This window comes from Manacus vitellinus, unplaced genomic scaffold, assembly GCF_001715985.3.
Source record: "Manacus vitellinus isolate BGI_N305 unplaced genomic scaffold, ASM171598v3 scaffold_5_pilon, whole genome shotgun sequence".
Taxonomy (NCBI): domain Eukaryota; kingdom Metazoa; phylum Chordata; class Aves; order Passeriformes; family Pipridae; genus Manacus; species Manacus vitellinus.
Genome location: NW_021940682.1, coordinates 12,617,691 through 12,630,335, shown reverse-complemented (window position 1 = coordinate 12,630,335; position 12,645 = coordinate 12,617,691). Strand labels below are relative to the sequence as shown.

At 36.2% G+C, this 12,645-nt stretch overlaps 1 protein-coding gene across 1 annotated transcript in view; it reads left to right on the top strand.

The window, feature by feature from the left end:
- Positions 1-12,645, top strand: part of SLC41A2 (solute carrier family 41 member 2) — a 41,754-nt gene that overhangs the window by 14,566 nt on the left and 14,543 nt on the right. Inside the window, exons 6-7 of the mRNA XM_018080870.1 lie at positions 2,397-2,544; positions 3,132-3,211. Of these exons, the coding sequence (XP_017936359.1) occupies positions 2,397-2,544; positions 3,132-3,211 (228 nt within the window). The remainder of the gene's footprint in view (positions 1-2,396; positions 2,545-3,131; positions 3,212-12,645) is intronic.

Genomic DNA, 12,645 nt, shown 5'->3' with positions numbered 1-12,645 from the left:
ACTAGACTAGATGAGAACTTTGGTCTCCTCCAGTGCAGATATGTGTATATTCTTTCTGTAGTTTCCCTGCTTTCTCAATGCTTGAATAAGAAGCCCAATGGGAATGTTATAAGGAAACCCACAGTTTATAGGCGAGTAACGAAGCTGGTGGGATTCACTTCTGACCTGTATTCAGAATTAACTATTGTCCCCTATGATTTGTTAGCCTAACTACTCAAATGGTCTGAAACAAATGGCTGCTCTCTGCATGGGACTAGATGTTTTCAGACAAGACTGGAAGGAAGGAAATGATTTGTGTACAAGTTTTATGCACAGACATGTACAGACTTAGTTTTGATGCAATGCTTTATGGCATACCCAGGAGAGGCAGGGGAAAGGACTGTAGCATTTTTACCTATGCTAGGCCTGAATGAAACATCTTGTTTGGTCACTATCATGTATGTAATTTCTTAAAGGTTCATCGGAGTGCTTTAAAAATAATGACAAAGCTATCAAACACAGGGACTAAATAGTAGGTTAGCAGTTCTTAGCAGCTCCCTAAACGGAGCCGTGTCTGTGAATCGTTGTTAAATAGCTGGGGGAAAGCACTAGAGGGCTCCCCAGGACCGTCGCTGTGTCCTGGCACCTTTCCTGCAACAGAAGACGAGGAGTAGGAACTGGAATAGGAACACCCAGTATATTAAATTTGGAGGTCCCTGTTGACTGTCACTTGTCAGTAATGACCTGAAGACTTCGTTCAAAGGTTTCCTTTTTTTTTCCCAGAATGTAGTTTAAATATATGCATTTGTTTCTTGTGCATGTTGGATCCGGGTTGAGAAGACAAGTTGTGTGATTCACATTATTATTTTCAGGTTCCTATCAGTTGGTTTGAAGTAGTATATTTCCAGCTTACCTCTAATTTCTACCAGAGGCTGTGTTATTTTCAGTGGCACTGCACTGAACAATATGTCACAGTATGTACCCTGTACAAGGATTAAAACATTAAACATCTGAGTTCTCTGAACTAGAACATTAATTTATATCACTGTTTACTAAAGGAATGAGGGCTTAAAGTAAACGAAGATCAGAACCTTGATTTTTCCTCTTCCCTCCTTCCTTTTTTAGTTTAACGTCACAGTCAGAAGTTCACTGAAGACCTGGGTGCTTTTAGGTGTTTGTCTTCTCCTGTGGGATAGCACAAATTCTATAGCAGAGACAGGTTGAGTGAGATTCCTTTTACCATGTAAGCTACCTGCTCTAAATCTGTCAAAAATGGAGTAAAGGGAGCCCTAAAAGAGAGATCATTTATTTCCTCTTCCCATTCTTCAGGTATTGTAAAATATATTTGCTACTTCTGTGAATTAAATATGAAGAGAAAGACAGCTACCCTTCCTTAAAAAGATCATCTCAAGGTTAATCTTTTTAGACTGCTATAGTAAGGTGTTCTGCAAGTGGAGTCTCCCATAGCTCACTTGTGACAGATTCTATAAGATAATTCTAAATTATTAATTGCTTTTATAGTTCTGTTTTTAATTCAGCTAGATAGACAGACAGTAGAATTTGAAGTCCTGGTAGGGACCAACTGCCTTGCCTTAATTTTTTTCATCATTTTTGCCTTAAAAAACCTGGGCAGGGTGAATTTCAGTTGACTAGTTTAAAACTTGTAAACAGATACCTTATTATAATGATAGTCTTTTACCCTTGTTCAGCAGCATGGGGAGAATTGGTGGCCAGTTTATTTATTTATTGTTCCCTCTTGTGTGTTATAACAGAGAATCCCAATAAGGTGCTAGTATGTTATCACAGCAGAAGGTTTTTTTAAAAAATATTTTAAGCTCTGTCTGGGCCCTCTCCTTAAGAGATCCCTCACTATTGAGAGCCACTGGTGGTTTTTGTTCTTTTCAAGAAAACACAACAGTATTACAGCAATGGAGTAGGTTTTATAATCCATTTTATGTCCAACTCAATTTAAAGGACTTGTGTATAAAACCTATTATCTGTGCATTGGAAAGAAGGGGGGTCCATATGCTATGAATCTGTGTATAAACAAAATGCATGTTCAGTATATTCAGTTTCTTTTTTTTTAATATGAGTTACAAGGCAATGTTTTATATTCCACAGACTTATTACACTTCTATCATAAAGCATCATACAAAAATTCTCTTCAGAATTTCTTCTTTGTACAGATAGTTCTGTCCTTGAGAAGGTGGGAGACAACGATCACAGATGGCAGATGTTAAACACATTGTTCAGTGCAGTAGTTGACACTTTAGGTGCAGTAGTGATGAAGACTATTAAAATTCCTCAATTGTATGATGTGGATTATAATTTATTTTAGAGTTCTAATTTAGGAAAAATGTATAGGAATGTCTTGAAAGTAAAACAGGTTTGCTTTTTTCCCTTTATTATTATTTTAGAGACATATTCCTATGTATCTCCTTTGGTTGGTGCCTTTTTTTTGGTTCTGACTCCGATGGGGATTGTCATAGCTGCCAAACACCCAGCTACCAGAACTGTCCTCCATTCAGGATGGGAGCCTGTTATAACTGCCATGATTATAAGCAGGTAAGTCTATTTGTCTTGCTTCATAGAAGCATCTTAATAGTCATCCTGCATCTCTGTGTATGTTACTTAACACCTGTTTGTACTTAGAAGAAACATTTAAGGAGCCTCCAGAATTTAGAGTATGATAAAACTTTAATCTTGCCAAAATGAGGAAGTTACAAAGCCACAGATGGGAATGACTAGGGGAGCCAGCAGTAGCCAGGGACTAGTGATGGGTTGCTGTATCCATGATTGACAAGTGTGCCCCTATCAAATGAGGGAAATGGTGAACTACTCATCTCCTGCAGCTTCCAGTCAAGACTCTGCACTGCTCTGACAGATTATTTAATCCAATGACAGTTATGAATCTGAAAAGTAGAGTGGTTGATATTCTGTGATCTTTGTTATATGAGAAGCCAGTTTTAATAAATAACTAACTACAGCGATGGTACCCTGTGGCTCAGAATGAGGTAATGGGCAGGGGAAGGGTGAATTGAGATGAAAATTGTGTCTTGAAGATGTTGTAAGACAGATTGCTCTGAAAAGGTTTTAAATACTAATTAATGATCCTGCTTGCCTTATTCTAAATATTGTATTTTGTTTTTCAGTATTGGTGGCCTTATTCTGGACACAACTGTATCTGATCCTAACTTAGTTGGAATTGTTGTTTATACCCCAGTAATTAATGGTAAGACTCTGACAACACTATTTGCTACTATACATCAATTGATATACTTTGGTTTGAGAAACATCTGTTACAGTAAATTTCTCTTGTGCTAATTAATATCTGGTATATTAATTTCAAGTTTTGATTTTGATGTCAACAGCTGTGTATTTGAACACCTGAGAAGTGCTTCCTATTTTTACTACAACCATTAAAACATGATAGAGAATGTGAGAAGTAGAAATCTAAAATAGGCCTTAAGAAACTGAAAGTGGAAATATTAAAGTAACATATTCAAATATTAAATTATCAAATATTATATTGAAGCAGTTATGGCTGTGGAATATGTATATAAAATTTTATCTCAAGGGATTTTCTTCTGAATATCCAAGGACAAATTTTCAAAAGGGTAATTTGCTGTTGATATGTAATGTATATAGATATAAGAACTAACAAGGATGCTACAGGCAAGTAAATAAATATTTCAAGAAAAATGTGTGTTGTTTCCAATGCCTGGCAGGTACTTTGCAGGTGTGTAAGAATGCATTTGTGAAAATTTGGTCCTTGAATTAAATGTTCTGTCTTCTAACAATAAGAACAAGGCAAATTTTATGAGAACAGTTGATATCTTATACTGATGCAGTTTGAAAATGCTTTTCTTTCCTACTATAGTAGGACAGGGTTGATACCTATTTAGTTTACAATAATTATAAACACCAGATCTGTTCCCACTCTATTTCTGCCTAGCTGTTCTTTTCTCTTTTTGTATTTCTTCATTTGATTTCTTACATTAGTTTGCACTTTTATGTAGTGTTCATTTTAAAACCATTTTACCTGTTACCAAGATACTACTGTTTTGACTTAAGCCAGCCCTTGCAAATTCCATTAGTGCATGTTCCATTCTGTTTTCTAAGCTATGAATTAAATGAATTATGGTCACTTGTTTTCCACCTTGATAACAAGATGTTAATAGGGTCACTGAATTTTAGTTTTGAACCACATTGGCCTGATATAATTAATTTTCCAGACATTATTAATGGAAATGTAATGTTGGATAGCACCTAAACATTTTGATAAGCTTTACTGTGGCTGACAGTTATTATATCTATTGCTGCAACCATTAGGCAAGCTGTTCAGTTAGTGGGAGAAATCGTATTGTTTTGACAGAAGCCTGTTCTTGGCAAATTCATGTTAGCTCATGTTTTACAGCTTTCATATCTTCTAGATGCTTCTAAATTGTCTTTTTAATAATTTGTTCTAGTTCTCATGTAGGAACATAAATTTCACTGATATACAGGGTCTCTGTATCATCTTTTTTGATCCCCTTTAAAGGTATATTTTCTGTTTTCTCCATTACAGCCCTCAGGTATTCTCTAACCTCCGAGATAATGAATTTGCAAAAATGATCACTAATAATTCATGAATTGTTCATATAGCTCTCTAAGAACTAAATTTAACTTACCCCAGGCCCTAGTACATATCAGTTTGTGATCAGGTATTATAATTTTTATGAAGGCTGTGGACTGAGTATTTCAGTCTTCAGTAGAGCATGGTGCTTGCTCTTTTTTCTCATTAAGATCCTTTATTTTCTTTCTTCTTGCTTTTAACATGAAACATTTCTGTGTTGCCACTCTTGTTCCTTGCTAACTGTAAATTAATTCTTACACTTAAACCTTTATGTTTCCTTGCCTATGCCTTACCTTTGTATTAAATCAAAATTGCAAGTGCTTGCACCTAACTTCTGTATGTTTCCATTTTGATTTCCAGGTACCTGAAAGGCAAGGCAGACATTTTTCTGCTTTACATCTGTTACTTTTCTTACAGTAGTCCTTTTTCAGTAACGCCCTGCATTTACCTCCTAAGATGATTGGTTTTTCTTTTTAGGCAGGTCTACCCAAGCCAGTACTCTTACCAATGGTCCTGCTTTCCCTGATGACATAACTTGATAACAAAAGCCAACAACTCTTTCCACATGGGCTTCTTTTTCTACTCCAGTACAGTACCAAAATAATTCTGGATTTTCTCTATAGGTTCCCTTATTCTAGACTTGTTACCTACAATGGGTACAGGTCTGGTGGACACATGCCTTTCTCAAGGCCTCGAGTACTTTCCAAATGTTGCAGTAATGATGGTCTTTTACCCTGCAGCAATTATGGGCTGCTCTTGTCAGTGGAATTAGGCATCCTATTGGATTGCCTGTCTGTTTACATTTTACCTTTTTGTCATTTTTAGCTAATGACTGGACTTAAGTAAGTAATTTTAATTGCTAAGAATGACAGCTTACTATTAACGTGCCTCTAGAGGAAAGAGTAAATATACTGCTTTATTTCTTGTTTTCTTTCATATCTTTTCTTTCATAAATTTATCGACAGAATTAAGGCAACGCACATACATTCTTTTGAACTGTCTTTATAGGAAAAGAACTAGCCAAAAGCTGTATAGCCCTGGATGTTGAGCTGATAGGTCAAAAGATCTTTGAAGAACTAGGCAGATGGATGAGAGGGAAAGCTCGGGCAGACAGGGAGACAAAGAATCTTTCCAGGAGACATGCTTGACTCAGAATTCTAAGGATAGAGGCATTTCTATTGGAAAATATAGAGAAAATATGTTCTGTGTAGAGGATGCAGAATGGGTCTGGTTTATGGTACATCTCCTGGAAAAGGAAATTGTAGGTAGGTGATATTTTTGGTTGTTGTTAGATTAGCCTCTCCTGGGTTTCATAATTTTACTGACACCTTTTGATATTGCTGGTCAGTACAGTGTAGTAAACTGGGGTTTAGGAAGTCTTTCAGTCAAAAAAGCACGTCTATTGACACTCATTTACTGACATAAAAGGTGTGCTAAGTCACTTAACAGATGGCTTTTTAAATATTCCTGTTGCAGAAAGTTTTCTTTAACGGTGCTTTTCTGGCCTTAGAATTGTCATTGTAAGCCTGAGTAGTGACAGGAGCTGAGGGTTTTCCCCTCAAAATGCTTATAAGATGCCTGTTTTTTTCCTTTTTTTCTTAATGTTTGTTACTCCTATGGCATAGAGGACCTGAAAAAAACCCAAAAAACCAACAGGGAAACCCGAAAGAAACATTGTATCGTACTGAGATTGTGTCCAGCCAAAATTTGATGACAGTGTAAATTTATCCAGGATTTCAAGGTGTCACTATTTATTTCAGTGCCAGTTTCCATATCTCAAAAACCTGAATAGTACGTACTACAGAGTTATCAGTTGTTAGGCTTGCTGTGTGCACCATTAAGCAGCCTTTGGCCAGGTCCTGTCTAGATGGTTTGTGTATTCTTAGATGTGAGACAAGTTACTTTCATCATGTGTTACAGTGTGGAGCCATTAAATCTTTCAGTTTTAAGAAATATTGGTCTGGAATTTGAGCAACCTCAGAGGTTCCCTATTAACAATAACTACAAATATTTTCCCAAAATATTAACATACTTTATTAGCAGGCAGGCATTTATAGTCCATTTTACTGCTGGTGACCTGAAGTATTTCACAACCGCTTTTCCATTTTCCCACTTTCAAACACATTTATTGAGATGAATAATTATTTTTTTATTCTATGGTTGGCTGGGTTAAATTGTATCTCTGCTTATTAAAAATAAATCAATCACTTTATTGTTTTAGCCACTGTGGCACTTACAAACTACTTGATACTTAGATGTCTGTTTGACGTACTGAAGTTCTGAATAAAATAGCTAAGCCCAAGAGTGACTGAGCTTCAGCCTAGATACTCCAGTTGATCATTATGTTTTCTAATGGATGAGGTGGTTAAAACTTGCAGATCCTCTTACAGCATCACAGTGTGTTGAATTTGACTCAGGAATTGCAATTTGCAAGAAACTGAGTTCCTTCGGCACAGAAAAAAGATAATACCTCAAAAAATTATATGCTTTGAATATGCAACAGAAATGAACTAAGTGCAGTTAATGGATAGAGCCACTTTCCTCTCAATTTTCATTGTGTACTTAGACAAAACATTGTGAGATATCTTCTAAGTGTTTGCATTTCATGAGTTACTGCATGATAACCAACATATCAGTAGACTTCACCCTATTTTTATGCATCTTGAAGAATGGAGGTTCTGCAAATTAATTCTGAAAAATTATGGCCACTTGAAAATTGGAAATACTTTATATCAAGAAACTTGCCTTTGCAGGTGGTTCAGAGCAATACTCTAAGGGTAACACAAACCAATTTTAGCATTTCTTGCTCTTTGGGTGTATGTATTTTAAAATTATTTGCTATCTGGAGGAAAGAAATGTAGATCAAAGAATATGAGAAAAATATATGAGAAAATTTAACACAAAACTTAATGAGTATCAGTTGTCTAGGAGATGAAAATTAAGCTTATGTAAGGGTAAATTGAATGACAGACTTTCAGGTTTTTTGGAGAGATTTTGCTGTAAATTGTTTTGGAGAATAGGGAAAGAATGTACCCAGAAACCATTCCTCCTCAAGAAATAAAATGCATTTTTTAATAGCTATGCATTTTAATCTCTTTTAGGGTAGTTGTACTTTGAGTTTTCCCACAACAGAGTAGTGCTTTGATTAGAATATAATAATTGTCTCAGACAGTTGAGCATCTGAAGTTTGTCTCTGTAAATTACAAGGGAAAACATTAATGTACCTGTATGGCAGTAGAGCAATTTGGCTGAGCAGCAGAATAGTTTTTCTGCATCCTGAATTAGAAAAAATGTGTTAGTCTCAGAAGGCACCTATGCTTTACGAGAACTATTCAGTCTTTATTTTGGCGTGAATGAGGAGGAGGGCTTTGATTTTTGACATTTACTTCTGACACATTATTGGGTGACAGTTTCACTACTTTTTAGTTCCTAACCTGCATGTGTAAACCTGCATATTCGGTACTATTATAGACGTGTACTCTTTCTTGGAATTCTTACTTGTAAATTTTTTAGAAGATCTCAGTAATCATTAGTTTTCACGACAGTTATATCCAGTTATATTTTCATTTTTTGACTGTCAAAGAACAATCTTTTTATTAGGGATAGGAAATAACTGATTTATGAGTCAAATCAGTCATAAAATGTAATACTTTACCTATATAATGTTGTCTTAAAGACTTATCTTAATAAACACCCATATAGGAAAAGTTAATATTTTCCATCTGTGTTCCCCCAAACATTTTCAAGTATTAAAAGAAATGCTACAAAGTAAAATGGAAGATAGAAGAAATACGGATGAAAAAACAACATAAATAGGTAGCTATTTAAGGTAGATTTCTAATCTAAGTATTTCACTTGCATAAAATGTGATTTTTTGAAGTTAATGCTAGAGTCAGGGCAAAAACTCATCTTGTATTTTCTGAAAGTTGATATGATTATTCAAAAATTTAGAGTTGTGGTCACCATTGTAACTGAGATTCTTTTGCTTCCTTTTTGTTTCATTTTTATGATGCTAATGATGAACTTCAAAAAAGACTAATTGGCAAAACTGACTGTCTTGAACTATGGATTGTGTTCAGGAGTGTGCAAAAGTGAAAATCTTCTTGCCTTCCTTCTCTTGATAGATTTACAAGAAAAATTAATTTGGGCATTATGTTGACCTAATTCTCTCCTTATGTAGATATTAATTGATTTAGTCCCATTGCAGAGGCTGCGTTATAGGTGCTTGGGAACAACATGGTGTTCTGTTACTGATTAATCTCTCTCCACAGAACTGGAGTTCTAGAAATCTTTAGTCTTAATGATTTGGTTTGTCTGTTCTTACACAATTATTTGTGTACCCTATCATGCAACTGTTTATAGTCTTGTGAATATTTATGGCACTGGTCATTAAAGCTGAGTATGTTTGCTGAAACACAATTGGGAGAAAGACGTGGATTTATTTACTTCTTTGTAAAATCACAGAAGTATTTATCTTGGAGAACTTTTGAGATCTAGTCCAATGCTCTGCTTGAGCAGGGTCCATCAGAGCAGGTTGTCTAATACTGTGTCCAGTAGGGTTTTGAATATCCCCGTAGTTGAGACTCCACAATCCCTCTGGGCAGCCTGTTCCAGCTTTGACCACCTTCATCATAAAAAAATGAAAAAGGGGTTTTTGTGTTCAGATGGAATATTCTGTGTTTCAGATTTTTTTATTGCCTTTTGTCCTGTCAGTGGGTACTAGCAAGAAGAGTCTGGCTCCCTTGCCTTCATCCCTCATCTCAAGTATCTATACACATTCATAAGGTCTTCCTGATGAGCCTTCTGCAAGCTGAACAGTCACAGGTCTCTACCTCTCCTCATGTATAAGAGGCTTCAGTTCCTGTGAGCCTGTGTTGGACTCACTCCAGTCAGTCCATTTCTTGTACTGGGCAGCTCAGAAATGGGCATGGTACTGCAGTTGTGGCCTCACCAGTGCAGAGTACAGGGCAAGCATTACTTCTTTTGGCATGCTGGAGATGCTTTTCCTAATGCAGCCCAGGATGCTGTTGACCTTTTCCATGAAGGTGGATTGCTGTGTCATGATCAACTTCTTGTTCTTCAGTACCCCCACATCCTTCTCTGCAGACCTGCTTTCCAGCCTGTCCTGGTGCATGGGGTTATTCCTACCCAGATGGAGGACTTTGCATTTCCTTTTGTTGAATTTAATGAGATTTTTCTTGACCCAACTCACGAGCCTATCCAGTTCTTTCTGAATGGCAGTACAACCCTCTGGTTTATCAATTACTCCTCCAAGTATTCCTTGGAAAAGTGTTTATCAAAACATACAGTATAATTTCTGAGGTAAAAAACAGCCCAGTGTGTTACTGGGAGCAGTGAATGATCTCAGACTTATCTGTGTCATCAACACCCCTCCAGCTTCCCTTAACTTCTGGGTTGCTTTTACCTGTACTGAGGGTTATGAGATATGGATTCACTTTGAAGTATTTTTTAAGATGCATTGATGTAAAGTACTTTTAATGTGGTTTTCCAAATAGCATAGTTACTTCTATTATTAGAAAAAAGTCCTTTTTCCAGATGATGATTAATAGAATCACCCCCGTAGGCCTGTTTGCAAATACATGACATGGGTTTGGCTCTGCTTTGAGTATGGTTTTTGTGCTTGTTAGACAAAAGAGCTGTGATAACAATTTTCAGAAGAAACATTCCTGCTTAGCCCTTAACTGCCTTTATAAAATGATGAGGTTTTCAATTTTCTTTTAAGGTTGTAAGTCAGCGTGACATTCTTCGCACTTTAGCAGACAGCGACTCTTCTACTTATTGACAAAGTAGCACTTTCATATTGAAGTTAAACACATTTGCTGTTCTGAGAGGAGTGAAGTAACAGTTGGTGGATTTTACTTTTGAAATAAATTGTTTTCCCGTGTTATAGTTCTTACAAGAGTGAAAAGAAGCTAATGAAGTTAGTCTTTGCAAATTTAGTATTTATTATGATGACTGCAATAGGAGAACAAATTTCTGGATTAATTAGTGTTCGTGGAAACAGTCCCCATATATGTCTACAGAGATTTTAATAATATGAGCAACTACTGAGCACGTGACCATTTTATGCATTCAGAAGATGTTGAGAAGTTATCAGTTTTGTGTATTGACATCTTGTCAACCTACACGGTTTTATCTGTGTTCTGTTTCTTGCAGGGATCTGATTAATCTGGTATAGCTGAGATGGTAACTTCACATGCACAGTAGCTGCTGTTACCAAACAAACTGAGTCTCTCTGTACATATCAAAGTGATTCATTCAATGCAAGCACAGCTTTATTCTCTCCATTTTCCCTCTGCTTTCCACAGCATCATCATGCCTTTTCTGTGTCGCTGAGCTACTGGCTGAGCAGGAGGCATCATGCCTAGCTCCAAGCTAGGTGCTGACTGGCCAGCTGGCACACTTATGCCCTTAACTGTACAACTCATATTACTGCCTTTGTCTCACTGAGGGCATGGGTTTGAATCTTTCCTTTATGTACCTAGCCACTGTTTTCTTTTTTGGTAGCTTCTTTAACCATACTTGGAGGTAGTTAGCATCTCTATCCTTGTGTCAGACGTGGCTGAATTTGGCCCAAAGGTTTAAAAATAATTAGGAGAATTGGTAGTGAATAGGCAGAACTAAAAGACAGTGTCACTGCTGCTGCCCATCACAGTACCTTGTCAGCTGGTTGAGAGTGGATGTATGGATTCTAAAAGCGCTTACACTTCACTACACCTGCCTGTCTTCTATGAGTTAAAATGATACCACTAATGCTAAATTATTGAGACTCAGACAGATGCAATTTAAAATAATTTTGCTTAACATACAAATATTGCATTTTCATTTAGCTAAAATAGATTGTATATGTTCAACTTAGCTGTAATTGGCTACTCTGGAAATCACACTCCACACTGGATGTTTTGGTTGGCATGTCAGCTTCCTTTGCAGATATCACTGCCTTTTTCTGGTGTTCCATGGCTGGCCAGTTTGTTTTAGAATCGCATTTAAGGCTTTTCAGTAATTTCCTGTTAGCTACGTGAGCAATAGGGCTTGGAGCATACTTTCTTTAAATGATGGCTATAAAAATGAAAAGATTTGTGATTAATAGATGTCCATCAAAGGACTGACAACCAATCTTACACCTTGTTTTACAGACTTGTCCATGTCTCTGTTGTCCAGACAGTTTTTTTAAGCACCATTTCAAGTGGTCAAATTTCCGTTTTCCTTAATTCTTATATTTCAGTCAGTTTCCCTTGTTATTGACTAGCCAAAACCATCCAGATTGTCTGTCATATCTCTGAGTGTCTGAATTTGTTGAAGGAAATAATTATCAGTCACAAGAGGAAGTTACATACATCCTAGGAAATACTTAAAATCTAGGAGGGTTGTGCCAACGTGTTTTGCAGTTGCATTGCTACAAAACTCAAAACAGGCCTATTTACTTCCATCTTTTATTTGATTTTATAGTGTTATAAGAGATATAGTGAAGAATAGTTTACTATTTCTTTAATATTGTTTTGAATATATCAGTTATTGCAGTTGTTAACCTGCTTGTAATAACCCAGATTGCCTTTATGTTCTCTTCTTTAGCAGAAATTGTTTCATATTTTGCAGTCATATGGCACCATCCCCAGCTTTGTAGCTCTATTAGGAAGCAGTTTTATATAACAGCTTTTTTATAATTCAGTCACAGAAATTATCTGATCCCCATCCAAATGTGGTGCATTGGTACTTAATTTTATTTTTGTCTCTCTTTCTGTATCTTATTCTCATTACTCAGAAATCTCTAATTGTTCTCGATGAAAGAACAGATTTGGGGCCCTACTTAGATTGGTTTTAATCTGTTTAAACCTCTTTTGTAGTTTAGATAAATCCCTTATTTTACTACTTTTTCTGAAAAAAAAAAAAGCTACTGTTATTTTAATTTTCTTTGCAAACTCTGACACAACCTTTTGGTAGTTCATATCTTGCCCCTCTATCTCCTGACTGGGAACATGCATATCCTGATTTGTATCTGAAGCTTGTTACTTAAAAGATCTACTTCCGTG